This window comes from Mytilus trossulus, chromosome 1 (assembly GCF_036588685.1).
Source record: "Mytilus trossulus isolate FHL-02 chromosome 1, PNRI_Mtr1.1.1.hap1, whole genome shotgun sequence".
Lineage (NCBI taxonomy): Eukaryota > Metazoa > Mollusca > Bivalvia > Mytilida > Mytilidae > Mytilus > Mytilus trossulus.
In genome coordinates this window covers 51,645,836-51,670,164 of record NC_086373.1, presented here as the reverse complement: position 1 = coordinate 51,670,164, position 24,329 = coordinate 51,645,836, and the positions used below count along the sequence as shown (strand labels likewise).

The window sequence follows — 24,329 nt, the reverse complement described above, 5'->3', positions numbered from 1 at the left end:
TAAATGTGCGGTTTATTTTATTGAACTTACAAAATTTCACCGAACAACAAATAAGACAACAGTCGTAGGTAGTATAACGATATATGAATGTATTTAGGATAATATGGTTGAAAAGACCTTTTTGTACAAAGTCGAATAGCGGTACGCAACGACGATTTATGAACGGAATAAACGACATATATTCTAATATGAATTCTAGACAGTTCGGCACCCAGACAAATCGGTACCCGGACAAATCGGCACCTACCAAAGACAAATCGGCACCCGTGAAAGACAAATCGGCACCTAACATAGACAAATCGGCACCTTATAAATTATATATCTTTGATCTATATATAGTGAACCAAAAATTAAAATTTCCTGGCACTGTTTATGTATGAGGGCATTTTGCGTGTTCAGCAGTTATGTTTGAGTGTTATTTATTTGTCTCCTGCACTATTTATAACATTATTGTCAATATTGTACATTGTTTCTTTGAATATGTATCTTATTAAGTGGTTTATTCCTTTTAGTTATTAGTTCGGCACCCAGACAAATCTTTGAATATGTATCTAATATTATTAAGTGGTTTATTCCTTTTAGTTATTTGTTCGGCACCCAGACAAATCTTTGATGTGTATCTTATTAAGGGGTATATTCCTTTTGATAGGTGTATTATTTGTGTGAATTCTTTTTTCTGAAACAATGAACATTCTGACTATATAGATTTCACCACACATGTACTTGGAATGTGCATGTACTAGTTTTAATGTAATCCATAATTCTGTTACCATTGTATCCAAAATCAATAAAACACATGTAGAATATTAATAATATTTATTTATTATATCTATTATATATTATATTCAACAGTTTATGCATACATGTAATAAATGTAATAAATAATAAATAATAATAAATAATAATAAATAAGCTGTATGTAGAGTCGGCAAAGTATATTTTTAACCGACAAACAAAACATTTATAACAATACAACACATAATACACAGCACAAAATGAACCACTAAAAGCATGGTTCAGGGTTGTAATAAACATAATAAACTAGGTCAAAAGCATACTATAGGTATGAACACAAAGGTTAAATACTAAAATCATAACATAACATATATACAAGCACTATAAGCCTTAACACTCAGTCACTTTGGTGGTGGTCCGTAAACACTGGCACACTCCATAAGGAGTCTAGACGCGGAGATGCTGTTGTTGCAGTACTCGTCCCACAAAGCAAAAAGACGGCCCTGGGTCTGTCTACTCTGTTTGCGCTGGTACCTTTGGAGCTTGCCTTCAGACACTAACTTCAGCTGTAGAGGAATATCAGACGCTTCCTTAAACAGTTCGGTAACTAAGGAATAGAAAGGCACTGGTCCTCTGGTGCATACTCTGGTGTTGACACTGTTTTGCCACCCCTCGACATCATTGTTGGTACGGATGGAGGACATGAAAACACACCAGTAGTCAATGTCAAACACACTGTTGCGTATCCACGTCTTGTAGATGTAGTCCATTACCTTCTGGACACCTGGATGGTCGGCTTTCTCGTCTAGCTGACGGAAGGTGTCTGGGATATGCTCTGGTGGGAGGAACGGTAAGGCCATCACCTGTCTCAAGTATGTATATACTGCATCCTTCTTGTTGTAGGCGGACTGAAAATGTTAAAAGAATATTTTTAACTGAATGTTTTTTTTTTAAATTTGTACATGATTTGTCCACATATAAGTATTGAGTAAAAAAAACTCATTTACATTTAATTCCAGGCAGAATCAGAACCATAAATTCGTTACCATTATGAGTTTTATTTCATACATTAATTAATATAGATGAACATGTATATTCATCAGCACAATAATTATCAATAAGTAAATATTCGGAACATTTAAATGTTCTACTTTTTATGGTTTTTGGTTGAGTTGATCTGCTGATTTGTCTGGTTCAGATACTGTTTCATGAAGGTATATCCCAATTTCTGTTATTGAATCTGTATAATAGTCTTTGATTTTAATTAAATCACAATATCTTATCTAATTTAAATTACAGAAACAATACCTGTAAGCCATTTTCCTGGATCTTCCTGAAGACTGCTTGAGCCCAATGGAAAGCACAGCCTTGGATTGGTGTGCCAGGAAACCTTTGGCGGAGAGCTTGCCACAGACCTGCTTCAAAGTCGACCACCATACCTTGTAGCTTCAGGTGTTCTGGAAGACGACGATCAATAGCCCTGAGAACCTGAAATAATTAATAAAAAATATAATTTATGTTTGTATGACATAACCATTACATTGCTAATAAATATTGTCTTTTGCCTATTGTTCATTTGAATATTTCTTCAAATTTTGACTATCATTTTTTGTCAAAATTAATCTTTCTCTCTTTTTAGTATAATACATATTTTTTTTCTGTGTATTTTGATCTTTTTCTATCAAATTCATTAAAAAATAAATGTATCCACAAATTATATCATTATAATAACATTTGTTCGTTGACGTATGTCCTAACCTTTACATTTAGTGATGAAAACTTATGCTTATCAATAAAGTAATAATTGGTAACTCATTATTATAATTATCATTAACAACCTATGAATATACCTGATAGTAATCTTCTTGACTCTTGCCAGACATGAAACAAAATACCAGAGGCACTTGTTTCATGCTGTCACCAGACCGGACAAAGGCGTGGATGGAAAACATCTGCATCCATGGTGCGTTGACGATACGGAAGGTACCGTCCACACTGTAAATCTAAGTGTTAATAAATAGAACACTGCTTGAACGCTTTTTTGTTACACTTTTTGAACGTGTAATGGTGTTCCAAATCTTTACACTAGTGTTCATCAATTGAATGTGTGGTGTTCAGTTTTTAATGCCTTTGTGTTTCATTTTTGAACACTTGATGTTAAAGACCTTAACATTAGTGTTTAACGATTTAACGTGTTCGAATGTTCAAAATCTTAATACGTTGACGCGTTCAACAGCCATGTAACACTTTTTGAACACACCGAACATGTTCAAAACCCAAAATGTTAAGATTCAGAACAGTTGACATAGGTGTTCAAAATGATGGTGTTCAAATGTGGAACATGTTCTATTGTTAAGCGTACATAATTTTCCATAAGTACTAAACTTAATTAAACTGTTATAAAAACTATCAGGAAAGAAAGAATCAGGCAAAATACAACAATTAAACATATTGTAACAAGTAATTCTTTATATAATCAAATGAGCATATATGTAAGAAAAGTACACAAGAATAACTTCACAAGTAACAGTCAATGAAATCACATACATAATGTTTTTTAACCGACTTAAATATATCACAAATAATTATTTTCTTCTACATGACAAGATTTAGTTGCTACATCATGTGTATCCTAACCAAAAAAGCATGTCAATGTGATAAGTAGATAGTTTATGACATAGACATTTGTCACAATGAAAGTTTAAAAGTTTGCAAATTCCAACAGTTCTTGTACGATCACACACAATGTACGCTCAACTTTTCAGTGCATCTTTACTTAAAGCTATCAACTGGGTGGCATTTTATCTGTTATCATCAACTTCAATATCAAAATTCTCCACAACAAGAAATGTCTATGAGCCTATATATCCTGCAAAATAAAAGTTGAAATTAATAGAAGCGAGTTTTTCATAAAGCATCAAATTATGCAATAGTTGTTGTGCTTTAATTTCGATATATACTAGAGTACAAATTGATATTCTGTGGCAGCGAATTGCAAGTTTTGACATTATAAATTACATAAGTCGATTTCTTGACCTAAGGTATACAGATATAGAAATGATACACCTACATAAGCTATTAATATACATATATTGTCATACCTTTATGACATCTTTCTTTTTTCCAACACTTTATAGCATGCAGAAATGACCTTCGTGGGCTTATTGGCTACCGGTTTCTAATTCAAACATTCCAATCTAACGATTCCTGCAAATAAAAAAAATGCATTTTCTAAGTCAAAAATGGTGTTCCATATGTTTACACTAGTGTTCATCAATTGAATGTGTAGTGTTCATTTTTTAAGGCTATTGGTACTTTACGGTACGGAACGGAACGGAACGGAACGGAACAGAATTTCATTTAAGGTATCCAAAGGGGGCATTTATCAAAATTTCGAAAAATCTTACAAACAAAACAAACTTTAAAATTTCTGTGTTTTACGGTTTTCCATATACAAATAACACAAATGTACTATAATCTCATCTTCACAGGTGAAATGTGCAATAATGTATAACATCGGGAACTATTCTGTAAATGAATATGTCGGATTGTCCTGATAAATTATCATGAAATTAACGCATTTGCAAGTCATGCATTATGATATCTAGAATGACCTCACGTCGTCCTTTCCGACGATGATTAGAAACATTGGTTCTGATTTTAACTTTTTAAATTTATTATTCCGTTCCGTTCCGTTCCGCAAAGTACCAATTTCTCTGAGCAATTGGTATTTAACGGAATCGAACGGAACCAGACATTTATAATGTAATAAAAGCAGTATGATATAAAAAAATGTGTCTGACACCCCTTTTTGCACGAGAAAGAAGTGTTTTAGATAGCATTCCCGACCAGATAAATAATTAAGAATTTAAAACAAAGGCAGCTTAGACAAAAAGTCTTACTCCTTCCATTGGTAATTATATTTTTTAAAAGAGGCCTTCCACCTCTCGTGCCGACGAGGATTAGAAACAGTAATCAAGTTGAATCTGATTTAAACTTTTTAATTTATTATTCCGTTCCGTTCCGTTCCGCAAAGTACCAATTGCTCTGAGGAATTGGTATTTAACGGAATCGAACGGAACCAGACATTTATAATGTAATAAAAGCAGTATGATAAAAAAAAAATGTGTCTGACACCCCTTTTTGCAGAAGAAATAAGTGTTTTAGATAGCATTCCCGACCAGATAAATAATTAAGAATTTAACACAAAGGCCGGATAGACAAAAAGTCTTACTTCTTCCATTGGTAATTATATTTTTTAAAAGAGGCCTTCCACCTTTCGTTCCGACGATGATTAGAAACAGTGATCAAGTTGAATCTGATTTAAACTTTTTAATTTATTATTCCGTTCCGTTCCGTTCCGCAAAGTACCAATTGCTCTGAGGAATTGGTATTTAACGGAATCGAACGGAACCAGACATTTTTAATGAAATAAAAGTAGTATGATAAAAAAAAATGTGTCTGACACCCCTTTTTGCAGAAGAAATAAGTGTTTTAGATAGCATTCCCGACCAGATAAATAATTAAGAATTTAAAACAAAGGCAGCTTAGACAAAAAGTCTTACTCCTTCCATTGGTAATTATATTTTTTAAAAGAAGCCTTCCACCTCTCGTGCCGACGAGGATTAGAAACAGTAATCAAGTTGAATCTGATTTAAACTTTTTAATTTATTATTCCGTTCCGTTCCGTTCCGCAAAGTACCAATTGCTCTGAGGAATTGGTATTTAACGGAATCGAACGGAACCAGACATTTATAATGTAATAAAAGCAGTATGATAAAAAAAAATGTGTCTGACACCCCTTTTTGCAAAAGAAATAAGTGTTTTAGATAGCATTCCCGACCAGATAAATAATTAAGAATTTAAAACAAAGGCAGCTTAGACAAAAAGTCTTACTCCTTCCATTGGTAATTGTATTTTTTAAAAGAGGCCTTCCACCTCTCGTGCCGACGAGGATTAGAAATAGTAATCAAGTTGAATCTGATTTAAACTTTTTAATTTATTATTCCGTTCCGTTCCGTTCCGCAAAGTACCAATTGCTCTGAGGAATTGGTATTTAACGGAATCGAACGGAACCAGACATTTATAATGTAATAAAAGCAGTATGATAAAAAAATTGTGTCTGACACCCCTTTTTGCAGAAGAAATAAGTGTTTTAGATAGCATTCCCGACCAGATAAATAATAAAGAATTTAACACAAAGGCCGGATAGACAAAAAGTCTTACTTCTTCCATTGGTAATTATATTTTTTAAAAGAGGCCTTCCACCTTTCGTTCCGACGAGGATTAGAAACAGTGATCAAGTTGAATCTGATTTAAACTTTTTAATTTATTATTCCGTTCCGTTCCGTTCCGCAAAGTACCAATTGCTCTGAGGAATTGGTATTTAACGGATTCGAACGGAACCAGACATTTATAATGAAATAAAAGTAGTATGATAAAAAAAAAATGTGTCTGACACCCCTTTTTGCAGAAGAAATAAGTGTTTTAGATAGCATTCCCGACCAGATAAATAATTAAGAATTTAAAACAAAGGCAGCTTAGACAAAAAGTCTTACTCCTTCCATTGGTAATTATATTTTTTAAAAGAGGCCTTCCACCTCTCGTGCCGACGAGGATTAGAAACAGTAATCAAGTTGAATCTGATTTAAACTTTTTAATTTATTATTCCGTTCCGTTCCGTTCCGCAAAGTACCAATTGCTCTGAGGAATTGGTATTTAACGGAATCGAACGGAACCAGACATTTATAATGTAATAAAAGCAGTATGATAAAAAAAATGTGTCTGACACCCCTTTTTGCAAAAGAAATAAGTGTTTTAGATAGCATTCCCGACCAGATAAATAATTAAGAATTTAAAACAAAGGCAGCTTAGACAAAAAGTCTTACTCCTTCCATTGGTAATTGTATTTTTTAAAAGAGGCCTTCCACCTCTCGTGCCGACGAGGATTAGAAATAGTAATCAAGTTGAATCTGATTTAAACTTTTTAATTTATTATTCCGTTCCGTTCCGTTCCGCAAAGTACCAATTGCTCTGAGGAATTGGTATTTAACGGAATCGAACGGAACCAGACATTTATAATGTAATAAAAGCAGTATGATAAAAAAAATGTGTCTGACACCCCTTTTTGCAGAAGAAATAAGTGTTTTAGATAGCATTCCCGACCAGATAAATAATAAAGAATTTAACACAAAGGCCGGATAGACAAAAAGTCTTACTTCTTCCATTGGTAATTATATTTTTTAAAAGAGGCCTTCCACCTTTCGTTCCGACGAGGATTAGAAACAGTGATCAAGTTGAATCTGATTTAAACTTTTTAATTTATTATTCCGTTCCGTTCCGTTCCGCAAAGTACCAATTGCTCTGAGGAATTGGTATTTAACGGATTCGAACGGAACCAGACATTTATAATGAAATAAAAGTAGTATGATAAAAAAAAATGTGTCTGACACCCCTTTTTGCAGAAGAAATAAGTGTTTTATATAGCATTCCCGACCAGATAAATAATTAAGAATTTAAAACAAAGGCAGCTTAGACAAAAACAAAAAATCTTACTCCTTCCTTTGGTAATTATATTTTTTAAAAGAGGCCTTCCACCTCTCGTGCCGACGAGGATTAGAAACAGTAATCAAATTGAATCTGATTTAAACTTTTTAATTTATTATTCCGTTCCGTTCCGTTCCGCAAAGTACCAATTGCTCTGAGGAATTGGTATTTAACGGAATCGAACGGAACCAGACATTTATAATGTAATAAAAGCAGTATGATAAAAAAAAATGTGTCTGACACCCCTTTTTGCAGAAGAAATAAGTGTTTTAGATAGCATTCCCGACCAGATAAATAATTAAGAATTTAAAACCAAGGCAGCTTAGACAAAAACAAAAAATCTTACTCCTTCCAATGGTAATTATATTTTTTAAAAGAGGCCTTCCACCTCTCGTGCCGACGAGGATTAGAAACAGTAATCAAGTTGAATCTGATTTAAACTTTTTAATTTATTATTCCGTTCCGTTCCGTTCCGCAAAGTACCAATTGCTCTGAGGAATTGGTATTTAACGGAATCGAACGGAACCAGACATTTATAATGTAATAAAAGCAGTATGATAAAAAAAAATGTGTCTGACACCCCTTTTTGCAGAAGAAATAAGTGTTTTAGATAGCATTCCCGACCAGATAAATAATTAAGAATTTAAAACCAAGGCAGCTTAGACAAAAACAAAAAATCTTACTCCTTCCAATGGTAATTATATTTTTTAAAAGAGGCCTTCCACCTCTCGTGCCGACGAGGATTAGAAACAGTAATCAAGTTGAATCTGATTTAAACTTTTTAATTTATTATTCCGTTCCGTTCCGCAAAGTACCAATTGCTCTGAGGAATTGGTATTTAACGGATTCGAACGGAACCAGACATTTATAATGTAATAAAAGCAGTATGATAAAAAAAAAATTTGTCTGACACCCCTTTTTGCAGAAGAAATAAGTGTTTTAGATAGCATTCCCGACCAGATAAATAATTAAGAATTTAAAACCAAGGCAGCTTAGACAAAAACAAAAAATCTTACTCCTTCCAATGGTAATTATATTTTTTAAAAGAGGCCTCCCACCTCTCGTGCCGACGAGGATTAGAAACAGTAATCAAGTTGAATCTGATTTAAACTTTTTAATTTATTATTCCGTTCCGTTCCGTTCCGCAAAGTACCAATTGCTCTGAGGAATTGGTATTTAACGGAATCGAACGGAACCAGACATTTATAATGTAATAAAAGCAGTATGATAAAAAAAAATGTGTCTGACACCCCTTTTTGCAGAAGAAATAAGTGTTTTATATAGCATTCCCGACCAGATAAATAATTAAGAATTTAAAACAAAGGCAGCTTAGACAAAAAGTCTTACTCCTTCCATTGGTAATTATATTTTTTAAAAGAGGCCTTCCACCTCTCGTGCCGACAAGGATTAGAAACAGTAATCAAGTTGAATCTGATTTAAACTTTTTAATTATGTCTCCCGATCGACAATGTCGGGTGACATATTGCTTTTCCTCTGTTTCTTTTTCTGTATTATTATTATTATTATACTTCCACCTATTTTGTCCGGTAGGTTTTTTGGAGTGAAATGGGACCAATCTTAATGATAGTTCACTATAAGGTGGAACACAAAATTTCGGATTGCAGTAGGGTCTAAGACCATAAAAAATGGCTGTCAAAATGCTCCAAAAATGTCTGGGTTTGGTAAATAACTTTGATATGCTTGAACTTAAAATCATAAAATTTCTATACAATGTAGTTGTCCACTATATACAGGTTTTGAATGATTTTTACAATCATTGGAACTACTATGTTACCATGGATACAGGATCAAATATTTCAAAAATTTCAAAATGCTTCAAAATTGATGAAACTTAATATGATTGTTGACTGTCAGGTCTGCATGAGATTTTTGAAGTTGGAATTTCCAAAATGGCCACCGTTGCCATAGAAACTGCAAAAATGTCAAAAAATTTCAAAATGCTCCAAACTTAATGAAACTTAATAGTATTGTTAACTAACATGTACAAATGAGACTTTCGACTTTGGAATTTTCAAAATGGCTGCCGTTGCCATGGAAACAGTAGAAATATGAAACTTTTAACAATGCTCTAAATGTACTGAAAATTTACAGAAAGATATATTGCAATTTATAGATCTGCTTAATTTACTGTTAAATTGTTTTGAGATGGCTGCCGCTTAGGGGCAATAAGGGAAGGGTGACATCCGCTATTGCTTGCAATGGCAATTCTAGTTTATTATTCCGTTCCGTTCCGTTCCGCAAAGTACCAATTGCTCTGAGGAATTGGTATTTAACGGAATCGAACGGAACCAGACATTTATAATGTAATAAAAGCAGTATGATAAAAAAAGTGTGTCTGACACCCCTTTTTGCAGAAGAAATAAGTGTTTTAGATAGCATTCCCGACCAGATAAATAATAAAGAATTTAACACAAAGGCCGGATAGACAAAAAGTCTTACTCCTTCCATTGGTAATTATATTTTTTAAAAGAGGCCTTCCACTTTTCGTTCCGACGAGGATTAGAAACAGTGATCAAGTTGAATCTGATTTAAACTTTTTAATGTATTATTCCGTTCCGTTCCGTTCCGCAAATTACCAATTGCTCTGAGGAATTGGTATTTAACGGAATCGAACGGAACCAGACATTTATAATGAAATAAAAGTAGTATGATAAAAAAAAATGTGTCTGACACCCCTTTTTGCAGAAGAAATAAGTGTTTTATATAGCATTCCCGACCAGATAAATAATTAAGAATTTAAAACAAAGGCAGCTTAGACAAAAACAAAAAATCTTACTCCTTCCATTGGTAATTATATTTTTTAAAAGAGGCCTTCCACCTCTCGTGCCGACGAGGATTAGAAACAGTAATCAAGTTGAATCTGATTTAAACTTTTTAATTTATTATTCCGTTCCGTTCCGTTCCGCAAAGTACCAATTGCTCTGAGGAATTGGTATTTAACGGAATCGAACGGAAACCGGCATTATAATGTAATAAAAGCAGTATGATAAAAACAAGTCAGACCCTTCTTTTTTGAATGAGTGGTAAGTGTTTTAGATAGCATTTCGACTTGATCAATATTTAAATAAACAGCTGCGCCATGAGCGCATGATACGCCCGTCGTCTTGTGAAAAAACATAAATCTTTTTTGAATAACACAGGGTTGTACAGGATGTCATGCTTAGTATATCCTGACTCCTTCCTTATTCCCGCTCAATAGGAAGATTCATCATTGTACAAGATGTATTTGGAAACCCGACGCAACATTAGCCTGTTAAGTTTTAAGCAATAGAGATACAGCGCAACATGTGAGAAAAAAAACTCTTTTTTTACAAAAAACTCAATAACTCGAAAATATAAAAATGAATCATCACCAAAAAGTATACAGATCTTTAGATTAATATAAAGAAGTGTGTAAAGTTTTAAGCAATAATCATAAATCGTTTTTGAGATATGGTGCGACATGGAAACCCCCCCCTTTTTTTTTTACAAAATACTCAATAACTCAAAAATGAAATTTTGAATCATCACCAAAACGTATACAGATCTTAAGATTAATATAAAAAAGACATGTGTAAAGTTTTAAGCAATAATCATAAATCGTTTTTGAGATATGGTGCGACATGTAAACCCCCCTTTTTTTTACAAAATACTCAATAACTCAAAAATGAAATTTTGAATCATCACCAAAACGTATACAGATCTTAAAATTAATATAACAAAGACATGTGTAAAGTTTTAAGTAATAATCATAAATCGTTTTTGAGATATGGTGCGACATGTGAAAAAAACACACCCCTGTTTTAGTTACAAAGTGCCGTAACTCAAAAAGTAGTAATCTGATTTTCACAAAAAAAAACCTCCCCCTTTTTTACAAAATACTCAATAACTCAAAAATTAAATTTTGAATCATCACCAAAAAGTATACAGATATTAAGATTAATATAACTAAGAAGTATTTAAAGTTTAAAGCCATAATCAAGAATCGTTTTTGAGATACGGTGCGACATGTGAAAAAAACACACCCCTGTTTTAGTTACAAAGTGCCGTAACTCAAAAAGTTGTAATCTTATTTTCACAAAAGAGTATACAGATCATTTGACCATCATAAGAAACAACTATGTTAAGTTTCATGAAATTTGGATAAGTTGTTCTCAAGTTACGGTGCGACATGTTTACACCGGACAGACGGACAGACGGGCGGACGGACGGACGGACACTGGACATTTGTATACCATAATACGTCCCGTCAAAATTGACGGACGTATAAAAAATAACACAAAGACAGGTTAGACAAAAGGTCTTTCTACTTCCATTGGTAATTATAAATTAAAAAAGGGGCCTTCCGAAGATGATTAGAAACAGTGATCAAAACTTGACAGACAAAAGATTGACGTGCGAGTTTAACACAATGTAATGTGATGCTTGAAACACTTCTTAAGCAACGTGGGTCCTATTTGGCACCACAAATAGCAGAGATCTACAAAAAGCTTGGCTGTGACAAAGAGACGTCTGCAGTACTCAAACTTTATTTATAGAACGAACAACATAAAAACAAGTACACAATCCCGAACCTAATAACCGTTACACTATCCCCCCTTTTCTTTATAAACAGACAGTTCTCAATAAGAATATCTCTTATTTTTTTGCACAAATGTTTTTGTCAATCTATGAAACGTAAGGGTTGGTTTATTTTGCGTCCATATCGACTGATTTTAGGTGGGTGCTTTTCTTTTGTCATCTGATGATTCCCAGGTAAGTCTGGAGCCTGTGTCCTCGACTCACTGGAATCTGAACTGTCATCCATCTTGGGTGAAATCTTTGGATTTAAGGCATCATTGAGAGACCCTATCTTCTTGGTTACGTTTGCATGGGTCTTACTACCACTTGAGACTGGACTCAGTGTCCCTGAATCACGTGATATAATCTCCTTCTGTTCTGATTCATCATCTTGTTTGGTTGAATTCTTGCCCGAATCTAAACTTTGTATCGTCTGTTCTAATGAACATATGATATAGTCTTCAAATAGTGAATTCTCTTTCTTTGAACTATCAGATTTATCGTCGTTAGCCGCATCATAAGCATCTGAAATTTCGACAACAAATTCTTGCGATAGCTTAATATTATTGTTCTCAAACCCACCTGAGTCTGGAGCCTGTGTCCTCGGCTCATGTGGCACATTTGAACCAATCGCACTTACCTCGTCCATGTCTGAAACATTATCTTTTTCAAGATTATCCTGTAGGCGAGTTTCCACTAAAACCGACCCAGTGTTGTTATTGTCTTGTAAGGAAGCTGGGTCTAAAACATCAACAATACTTTCTTTTAGACTTTCAACTCCTCCATATACATCTGTCTCGTCCATGGGCTTTAAAGTATCTAAAGTGGGTTCCATTTCAGCCGTCACTCTTGATATTTGGCAATCATTTTCTGTTCGATACCGTCCTGGTATCAGCTCATTATTTATCAGCAGATCACCTTATTTGGCCATTATGATACCATCTACTTCTTTCAGTAAGTCTATTCCAATCAAAATATCATCTCTTATGGGGACAATGCATACTTTCCAAATTATCTCCTTTTTACCCAGTTGAAGCTTTGCAACAATATTCATGTCAGCCTCCATTTCTTTCCCATTTTCTGCATTCAATAAGCAAGCTTTTATACCGGTAGTACCGCTCAAACCAATACAATTTGCAAAGGATCTTGAAAGTACCGTTACATCTGCTCCTGTATCAACAATAGCATCGACCTTATTGCCATTGACTTGAATTGGAATGAGTAAATCTTGTCCTCTGCCAATTTGATAATATATCTCCTTTCACAATCAGCACCAGTATCTTGTCTTCTCATACGGCTGGGGGATCGTGATCTGTTTGGACAATCACGTTTGAAATGGCTTTTATCGCCACAAAAATAACATCCCGTTGACTGTGCTGTCAAGGTAGCTGGTTTTGAATCATGCAGCATGGCCCTTTCTAAAAGATCTCTTAGTGCTTTGATTTCATTCAGTAATGTTTGATTATCTGGTTTCCGAAATGAATTTACCAACTGCCTAACGCTGTCCATCCCTTCATATTGGTCAGTACTCTTTTCCTTTTCATCTTTCCACGTAACGCGTCTGGTCCTTTGTTTTGTATTATAATCAACATCCCTGCCCAACGTAGCATGATAATTGTGTTGTAGTTGTACAACAATATCTAGTGTTGAAGATACAGTCTAAGGTTGGTGGTTTAAAGCTTCATATGCTATTTTGGCGTTCTTGTGGCCCTTCAAAAAGTGTTCCGCTGCAAGTTCCTCTTGTAACTCGATACTACTTGTTGAGTATGCTCTTGAGACTAATCGTCTTACTTCTTCAGCAAACTCTTCATTCTTTTCATTGTGTTGTCTTAAATCAGATAGTTTTTTTCGTGCAGTGGATGGGGGCTCTTTTCGGTTGAACCTGTTTTCCATGTGACGCGAATTGGATTCAAAAGTATCTCTTTCCTGTCGAGGAATTGCGGTCATAAATTTACTCGCCTGTCCTCGCAGGCATTCAATGTACCTATCTAACTTTTCCTCCTCTGTCCATTCGTTTCTCCTAGCTTCCCTGTTGAATGGGATAATAAACCCCTCATAATCATCCTTCCCGTCGAATGTTGGAAGTTTTTGGTGCGGAACGTCACTATTTGGTACTTTTTGTCTTGTCTGCTGTGTATTGTTACTACTGTGCATAGCTTCAATATCACTAGAAAACGAAGGTTGTATGTTTCTTATCAAATCTTGTCTATTATTTGTGTTCATAGAACTCGACCTAGACTCCCATCTTTCTATAGTGCTTAACAACGGTTTAAAAGGGGGGAGTGTTGTGGTATCCCTTGGTGTTGATGACAATGGTGTGTGTGAATTAGCATTTAGTCTGGGACTGTTCCCGCGACCAAACTGCAAACTCCCGTTCTGTCTGTCATCATCTAAATTCTGTGTTGTTGTATCCCTTTGTGTTGATGACAATGGTGTGTGTGAATTTGCATTTGGTCTGGGACTGTTCCCGCGACCAAACTGCAAACTTCCGTTCTGTATGTCATCATCTGTATTCTGGGACGATGGCCTGGGACTGTTCCCTCGACCGAACTGCAAATATCCTATTGGTTGATTATCTAAACTAAATGAAGGTGGTCTGGGACTGTTCCCACGACCGAACTGTAAAACCGATTTCGGCTTGCTATCTTGACCGAACAGAGATTGTCTGTGACTGTTCTCTTGGTCAACCTGAAAACTGTCAACTGGTTTGTTTTCACCTAACTTAGGGTCTAGGTGTTCATTATTTCCATCATATAATCCATACTTTGGACAAATAGAAGACCCAGAAAAATCGTCAACTGTGTAACCGGAAGTATTAGTTCCTGTGCTCTTAATGTCGGATTTCGATGTCTCCCGGTTCTGCAAAAACGTATTGTTCAATTCTTCTATACTTCTACTTTGTTGGTAGAGTAGCTGCATTGTATTGGCAGAAACCTCATCCTGTTTTCTAAACATATGTCATGGTGTCAGCCAAGGTTCCCATGTCGTTCCCCATTCTTTCTAACACGTTAAGCATTTTTATGCCCAACTGATCACCATTTGGCGGGGAATCTTCGCTGACTTTTCGATCAGAACCCGTCTCTACTACTGTATCGTCATTCATGTTTATTATTAAATTGCAATTTATAAAAGATTGTAATTTTCAATCCTGTGGATCGACGTGTACTGAAAATGATTCCCTATCTAACCAATACTCTTGGCATATGTCAAGTGGTAATCTTCTAAACCACGTTTGTGCCCATATTCTTTTAGGATGAAGCCCGTCTCTTAGCAGGTGAAAATTAATATTTTGTCTGTTGTGTGATGACGAGTGGAATAGACCTGAGATAGTTGTGTAGAACAGTTTCACTCATAAGTCCTTTATTTTCTAAATTCGATCTGTAATACTTAAAAAACACGTATTACATGAAACAGTCTAAAAATATGCAAATTATTATGATACAAAATGCAAATCTTGACTAAAATAAAATAAAAAATAAAAAATAAAAATGTTTTTGTATGTCCGGTAATTTGGTGACGAGGTCGGAGCCACCGGAATTATTTTTTTTCAAATGCAAATTTTCGTCAGCTAAATTTTTTGTAAAATTAAAACAATTTTCAGTATTTAAAGTATAAAAATCATACGATCTCACCGGAATAGTTATGTTTGGGTTGTGATTGACGGGGATCCGCTTCTGGATCGCCCAATCGTCGACTCACGTGGTTTTCCAAACTGGCAACTTTCCGATGAATTTCCAAACTTCTCAGTCGAATAAATTCACAATAGTCGACACTTCTGACACCAGTGTGATGCCTGAAACATTTCTCAAGCAACGTGGGTCCTATTTGGCACCACAAATAACAGAGATCTACAAAAAGCTTGGCTGTGACAAAAAGACGTCTGCAGTACTCAAACTTTATTTATAGAACGAATAACATAAAAACAAGTACACAATCCCGAACCCAATAACCGTTACAGTAATTAAAAAATGGACACTGTCATAGTTTAAGTACACTTGTATTTCTACATCAAAAGCTTATGTCATTCGCACTGTATATTGTCAAAGTTGCGGACTTCTAATTTAATAAAAGGTTGATTTTGATATTTTCATTTGTAACCACTGTATATAATGACGCCGGGTATAATTGACGAGAGCTTTGTTTTTATTCAAGACATTTTTTTTCATTTTTTTTTTAACTTAAATACACATGCATGATATTCATTAGCACAATTTAAAACTTACATTCAAATGAATTCCAAGAGGATCAACATTACTTTAGACATACAAATGTAGCAACTCATTCCGAACTTTAATAATTAACGACAACATTTTTTTGCCCATTTCATAATTTTATTTCCCGAAAATTTTAAAATATAATAAGGAATGGATGGATTTTGGGTAACCTGCATTTGTGTTTAATTATTTATTAATGATCAGGTCGAGAATGCTATATAAAACAATTACCACTCATTCAAAAAAAGAAGTGTCAGCCTTTTTTTATCATACTGATTTTATTACATTTGTAGATGTCTGTTTCCGTTCGATTCCGTTAAATACCAATTCCTCAGACCAATTGGTACTTTGCGGAACGTGCAATGTGAAAAATGCCCGGCAGGCATCCATGGCTTTTTATCAGGAATTTAATGTAAAAAAACTCATCAAAATCGGACTTGAAATAAAAAACAAATATATTTTTTCAGGCCCCCCCCCCATTGGCCCCCTTTATCTCGGGTCCCATAAGAGCAATATAAATCCGAAGCAGTCTACAAATAGAAAATTTAAATGGAATATAAAGAACAGGTTTTTATTACATTATAGATGTCTGTTTCCGTTCGATTCCGTTAAATACCAATTCCTCAGAGCAATTGGTACTTTGCGGAACGGAACGGAACGAAATAATAAATTAAAAAGTTTAAATCAGAATCAACTTGGTCACTGTCTCTAATCATCGTCGGAACGGGCTGTTGGAGGCCTCTTTTTTAAAATATAATTACCGATGGAAGGAGAAAGACTTTTTGTGTAACCTGCCTTTGTGTTAAATTTTTTATTATTGATCTGGTCGAAAATGCTATCTAAAACACATCCCACTCATGCAAAAAGAGGTGTCAGACAATTTTTTTTATCATACTGCTTTTATTACATTATAGATGTCTGTTTCCGTTCGATTCCGTTAAATACCAATTCCTCAGAGCAATTGGTACTTTGCGGAACGGAACGGAACGGAATAATAAATTAAAAAGTTTAAATCAGATTCAACTTGATTACTGTTTCTAATCATCGTCGGAACGAGAGGTGGAAGGCTTCTTTTAAAAAATATAATTACCGATGGAAGGAGAAAGACTTTTTGTGTAACCTGCCTTTGTGTTAAATTTTTTATTATTGATCAAGTCGAAAATGCTATCTAAAACACATCCCACTCATGCAAAAAGAGGTGTCAGACAATTTTTTTATCATACTGCTTTTATTACATTATAGATGTCTGTTTCCGTTCGATTCCGTTAAATACCAATTCCTCAGAGCAATTGGTACTTTGCGGAACGGAACGGAATAATAAATTAAAAAGTTTAAATCAGATTCAACTTGATTACTGTTTCTAATCCTCGTCGGCACGAGAGGTGGAAGGCCTCTTTTAAAAAATATAATTACCAATGGAAGGAGTAAGATTTTTTGTTTTTGTCTAAGCTGCCTTTGTTTTAAATTCCTAATTATTTATCTGGTCGGGAATGCTATCTAAAACACTTATTTCTTCTGCAAAAAGGGGTGTCAGACACATTTTTTTTTATCATACTGCTTTTATTACATTATAAATGTCTGGTTCCGTTCGATTCCGTTAAATACCAATTCCTCAGAGCAATTGGTACTTTGCGGAACGGAACGGAACGGAATAATAAATTAAAAAGTTTAAATCAGATTCAACTTGATTACTGTTTCTAATCCTCGTCGGCACGAGAGGTGGAAGGCCTCTTTTAAAAAATATAATAACCAATGGAAGAAGTAAGACTTTTTGTCTATCCGGCCTTTGTGTTAAATTCTTTATTATTTATCTGGTCGGGAATGCTATCTAAAACACTTATTTCTTCTGCAAAAAGGGGTGTCAGACACATTTTTTTTATCATACTGCTTTTATTACATTATAAATGTCTGGTTCCGTTCGATTCCGTTAAATACCAATTCCTCAGAGCAATTGGTACTTTGCGGAACGGAACGGAACGGAATAATAAATTAAAAAGTTTAAATCAGATTTAACTTGATTACTATTTCTAATCCTCGTCGGCACGAGAGGTGGAAGGCCTCTTTTAAAAAAATATAATTACCAATGGAAGGAGTAAGACTTTTTGTCTAATCTGCCTTTGTTTTAAATTCTTAATTATTTATCTGGTCGGGAATGCTATCTAAAACACTTATTTCTTTTGCAAAAAGGGGTGTCAGACACATTTTTTTTTATCATACTGCTTTTATTACATTATAAATGTCTGGTTCCGTTCGATTCCGTTAAATACCAATTCCTCAGAGCAATTGGTACTTTGCGGAACGGAACGGAACGGAATAATAAATTAAAAAGTTTAAATCAGATTCAACTTGATTACTGTTTCTAATCCTCGTCGGCACGAGAGGTGGAAGGCCTCTTTTAAAAAATATAATTACCAATGGAAGGAGTAAGACTTTTTGTCTAAGCTGCCTTTGTTTTAAATTCTTAATTATTTATCTGGTCGGAAATGCTATCTAAAACACTTATTTCTTCTGCAAAAAGGGGTGTCAGACACATTTTTTTTTTATCATACTACTTTTATTTCATTATAAATGTCTGGTTCCGTTCGATTCCGTGAAATACCAATTCCTCAGAGCAATTGGTACTTTGCGGAACGGAACGGAACGGAATAATAAATTAAAAAGTTTAAATCAGATTCAACTTGATCACTGTTTCTAATCATCGTCGGAACGAAAGGTGGAAGGCCTCTTTTAAAAAATATAATTACCAATGGAAGAAGTAAGACTTTTTGTCTATCCGGCCTTTGTGTTAAATTCTTAATTATTTATCTGGTCGGGAATGCTATCTAAAACACTTATTTCTTCTGCAAAAAGGGGTGTCAGACACATTTTTTTATCATACTGCTTTTATTACATTATAAATGTCTGGTTCCGTTCGATTCCGTTAAATACCAATTCCTCAGAGCAATTGGTACTTTGCGGAACGGAACGGAACGGAATAATAAATTAAAAAGTTTAAATCAGATTCAAATTGATTACTGTTTCTAATCCTCGTCGGCACGAGAGGTGGAAGGCCTCTTTAAAAAAATATAATTACCAATGGAAGGAGTAAGACTTTTTGTCTAAGCTGCCTTTGTTTTAAATTCTTAATTATTTATCTGGTCGGGAATGCTATCTAAAACACTTATTTCTCGTGCAAAAAGGGGTGTCAGACACATTTTTTTTATATCATACTGCTTTTATTACATTATAAATGTCTGGTTCCGTTCGATTCCGTTAAATACCAATTCCTCAGAGCAATTGGTACTTTGCGGAACGGAACGGAACGGAACGGAACGGAACGGAATAATAAATTTAAAAAGTTAAAATCAGAACCAATGTTTCTAATCATCGTCGGAAAGGACGACGTGAGGTCAGTCTAGATATCATAATGCATGACTTGCAAATGCGTTAATTTCATGATAATTTATCAGGACAATCCGACATATTCATTTACAGAATAGTTCCCGATGTTATACATTATTGCACATTTCACCTGTGAAGATGAGATTATAGTACATTTGTGTTATTTGTATATGGAAAACCGTAAAACACAGAAATTTTAAAGTTTGTTTTGTTTTAAAGATTTTTCGAAATTTTGATAAATGCCCCCTTTGGATACCTTAAATGAAATTCTGTTCCGTTCCGTTCCGTTCCGTAAAGTACCAATAGCCATTTTTTAATGCCTTTGTGTTTCATTTTTGAACGCTTGATGTTAAAGTTCTTAACACTTAGTGTTCATCAGTTGAATGTGTAGTGTTCATTTTTTAATGCCTTTGTGTTTCATTTTTGAACGCTTGATGTTAGAGTTCTTAACACTTAGTGTTCATCAATTGAATGTGTGGTGTTCATTTTTTAATGCCTTTGTGGTTCAGTTTTGAACACTTGATGTTAAAGTTCTCAACACTTAGTGTTCAGCTAATATACGTGTCAATCTATTCTGTATTTAAACAGACAGACGGTAACAGACTGAGTATTCATCAGTTTAGAAAATCACCAGAACAAAGCTTGCAGTTATTTACGTTAAATACTGTTCTTTAATTTTCTAAGTCAAAAATGGTGTTCCATATGTTTACACTAGTGTTCATCAATTGAATGTGTGGTGTTCATTTTTTAATGCCTTTGTGTTTCATTTTTGAACGCTTGATGTTAAAGTTCTTAACACTTAGTGTTCATCAGTTGAATGTGTAGTGTTCATTTTTTAATGCCTTTGTGTTTCATTTTTGAACGCTTGATGTTAGAGTTCTTAACACTTAGTGTTCATCAATTGAATGTGTGGTGTTCATTTTTTAATGCCTTTGTGGTTCATTTTTGAACACTTGATGTTAGAGTTCTCAACACTTAGTGTTCAGCTAATATACGTGTCAATCTATTCTGTATTTAAACAGACAGACGGTAACAGACTGAGTATTCATCAGTTTAGAAAATCACCAGAACAAAGCTTGCAGTTATTTACGTTAAATACTGTTCTTTAATTCGTCTTTTATGTTGAATATTGAAAATTTGGATATGACAGTTATGAATATTTGACAAATATATATCTGACATGAGAAAATGACAAGGAAGCCATCGAACTACCTATGGAGATTATCCTAACTTGTTACTCACTTCTTTCGTGTCCATGTGAGCAAGGATTTGTATAGTTAGAATGATGTGAGATAGAAGTCCCTTTTCCAGTGCTCTTCCTTATATGTATCCATTCTTCGTTTAACCGCCTAAATCATCAGCCGATATTTGTTTCCGGTATTTGGTACCCTGGTATATTTTTTTTAACGCGAGGTGTTCAAAATTTCGAGCGATTTGAACACCGATTGAACATGTAATGTTAATAAACTGAACGGATCATGAAATAAGATAAACATCGACATATTTTTATTACGATATTATCATAACAGGCCTCATTGATATGCATAATTATGTCACTTACAAGTAAAACTAGTAATAACCATAAAATAAGTTCATAAACTATACATATATGCCAGCTTGGAAGTTTAATATTTCACAATTACAAAATTATATTTGTCAAACATTCACAAGATCATCATCCTGCATGTACATTCATATTTTTAAATGAATTTCTTTGTAAATTTGCCAACTAGAAGGATAGAAAACCGGACAAACAATTATCCTCTTTTTCAGATCAGAATTTGAACACCGGTGTACACTGTGTCTAAACACACATGTTAATATTTTTAACACAAACGTTAAAACTTTGAACACGTCTCTAAGCATGAACATATGACGTTAAAATATTGAACAATCGGTATACAAATTTTGAACGCGTCCGGTAGATTTACAGTGCATGTACCACGTCTTTGCCTTGGCCAAAAGTTGGAGCTGGCGATCGGTGTAGAATATCAGATGTCTGTTATTACCCACGACCACATCTTTCTGGTAGAAACCTGGAGCCTTCTGGTCTAGGTAATCTAGATCGAGCTGCAAAAATAAAAATAAAAATATAATATTAACCTCACTCACACACACACATATATATATATACACATTCGATACCATGTTGCTGTCCCATTAACATATACACAATCTCAATAACTGTTTTCTGTGTCTTACTCAGTGGTTATTTTTTTTATGTGTTACGTGTTTTTTTACTTCTTTTTTTTTTTTTATATAAATAGAAATGTTGAACTCCGTACGGATACCTATAATTGTTAATTTCTGTGTCATTTTGGTCTCTTTTGGAGGACTGTCTCATTGGCAATCATGCCACATCTTATATATAATATCAAGTTACCTTTGGTCATACTTATGTTATATTTTAACAAGTTCATAAAATTCATACCTCAAAGTCAAGATCTTTTGGGTCATCTGGTGTCAAGCTAGCTGTTACCCTGTTACACGTCCGCTGAAGGCTAGATGGGTTTGGTCTGCTTGGCTCTGGAGCATCTATATCTGCATGTTGTCGAAGCACTGATGTAACAATGGTCTTAGATGACTGTCCAAACACAGCATCTCTGGCTTTAGCTTTGATCTGTAAAAAAAAAGATAATGAATATTGGCAATATAGAGACGATAACAACTAAACTTATTCATTGAATTAACTTTCAGAATTTCTATTATTTTATATATAAACGTGTATATTTTAATTTCATGCGTGAGAGAGACGATAACAAGTAAGGCAATAAAACATAATCAATTACAAAAGAACAATACAAAAAAGGCATCTAGCTGTTGTTTTTGTCTTTTGAAAAAAAAGTTATACAGCTGTCCGCTTACAAATTTTATTGAGGGTTCTTGATGGAGACAATTTCATTAATATGTATAGATAACAAACATACCTCTTTCTTTATCATGACAGCTATCGCAGACCCTGGTTCTGCTGGGTGGACATGCTCTTTCATACCGGGTTTGAAGTTGTCACCATCTTGAATAACAGTAGCAGGGCAGTTGATGGTCTTGTTACGCTTGGTGCAGCGCTAGAGGATGTGGTCATTCTTCGGTTTCTGCAATCAAAAATAAAAATATAAAGGTCTTTTTTTTAAATTGTAAAAGTTAATAATAGCAGATACTCTCTTACAGCCGACTATATATAAATGTGTATATATCCAATAAAAATTATACTTGCAGTGTTTTATATTATTTTGCTATTGTATAAAATTTTGCTATTGTATAAAATTTTGCTATTATTTTGCTATTGTATAAAATTTTGCTATTGTATAAAATGTATGATTTGGTGCTAATCTCTTATAGCCGACTATGCAGTATAGGATATGCTAATTGCTGAAGGCCATAAAATGACCTAAAGTTGTTATGCTATTTAGCCTATAGTGTCTCATTGTTAACCATACCTCACCTCCACATTTAATTTTGTGTTAAAATTATCTGATGTTTCATAATTTAATTTTAATAAATAACTACATACCTTAACTGTGTAGTTGAAGCCGTCTGAGTCGCACAGTTAACGTTTGCCCCGGTTGCTGCCTTCTTCAATGGTCTGGTAATGGACTGCTGGGTCATCTTCTGGAATGTCACCTATAGACTCATCTGCTATGGAATCTTCTTGTACTTGCTCAGGGATGTCAAATGAACGGTCTATAACTATCGAAGGGTCTTCATCAATAATCTACAATAAAACAAATCATTGAATACTTGTACATACGGGGCGCCGAATGGGACTCTTGTGGTTTTGTACTCAAAATTCAATTTTGTACGGACAAAAGTGACTTTTGTTCAACAAAAATGAGTTCAGTTTAACAAAATTTGTATCATACTACAAATTTAAAATTTTGTCATACAAAATTATCTATCAGCGGACAAAAGTCACTTTTGTCATGTCAAAATTCATTTTTGATACACAGACTTGACTTTTGTTACCTAATTTGAAAATTGGGCGACAAAAGTCAATTTTGTATTCAAATTAGTTTAGTTTGGTTTCTGTGAACTAATTTACATACAAAATCGACTTTTGTTACACAAAATTGAATTTTGTGAGACAAAATTGACAAAATTGACTTTTGTCTCAACAAAATTGACAAAATTGACTTTTATGAGACAAAATTGACAAAATTGACTTTTGTGAGACAAAATTGACAAAATTGACTTTTGTGAGACAAAATTGACCAATGTGATCAACAAAATTGACAAAATTGACTTTTGTGAGACAAAATTGAACAAAATTGATAAAATTGAATTTTGTCTCAACAAAATTGACAAAATTGAATTTTGTCTCAACAAAATTGATTTTTGTCTCACGAAAGTCAATTTTGTCTCACGAAAGTCAATTTTGTCTCATAAAAGTCAATTTTGTTGTTACAAAATTGAACTTTGTCGTCACAAAAATGAATTTTGTCGTCACCAAATTGACTTTTGTCTCAACAAAATTGACAAAATTGACTTTTGTCTCAACAAAATTGACAAAATTGACTTTAACACAATTAACAAAATTGACTTTTGTCTCAACAAAATTGACAAAATTGATTTTTGTCTTAACAAAATTGACAAAATTGACTTTTGTCTGAACAAAATTAACAAAATTGACTTTTGTCTCAACAAAATTGACAAAATTGAATTTTGTCTGAACAAAATTGACAAAATTGACTTTTGTCTCACAAAATTGAATTTTGTCTCACAAAAGTCAATTTTGTCTCACACAATTGACTTTTGTGATTTAATTTCCATATCAGGTAACAAAAGTCAATTGTGTATTCAAATATGTTTATATTTGCATACCTGTTAGACAAAATTGACTTTTGTCATGACAAATATGAATTTTGTCTACAAAAATGAATTTTGTCTACAAAAATG

General features: G+C 33.9%; 2 protein-coding genes across 2 annotated transcripts in view; both read right to left on the bottom strand.

Moving 5' to 3' along the window:
- LOC134727030 (metallothionein 20-II-like) overlaps nucleotides 1-24,329 on the bottom strand; it is a 108,924-nt gene that overhangs the window by 39,112 nt on the left and 45,483 nt on the right. The window lies entirely within an intron of this gene.
- Nucleotides 1,137-22,426, bottom strand: LOC134687309 (uncharacterized). The gene is made up of 7 exons (XM_063547493.1): nucleotides 22,364-22,426; nucleotides 21,868-22,056; nucleotides 21,379-21,506; nucleotides 20,646-20,648; nucleotides 2,586-2,730; nucleotides 2,044-2,223; nucleotides 1,137-1,643 (listed from the first exon to the last, which is right to left on the bottom strand). Exons 1-7 carry the CDS (start codon nucleotides 22,424-22,426, stop codon nucleotides 1,137-1,139), a joined length of 1,215 nt encoding a protein of 404 aa, XP_063403563.1.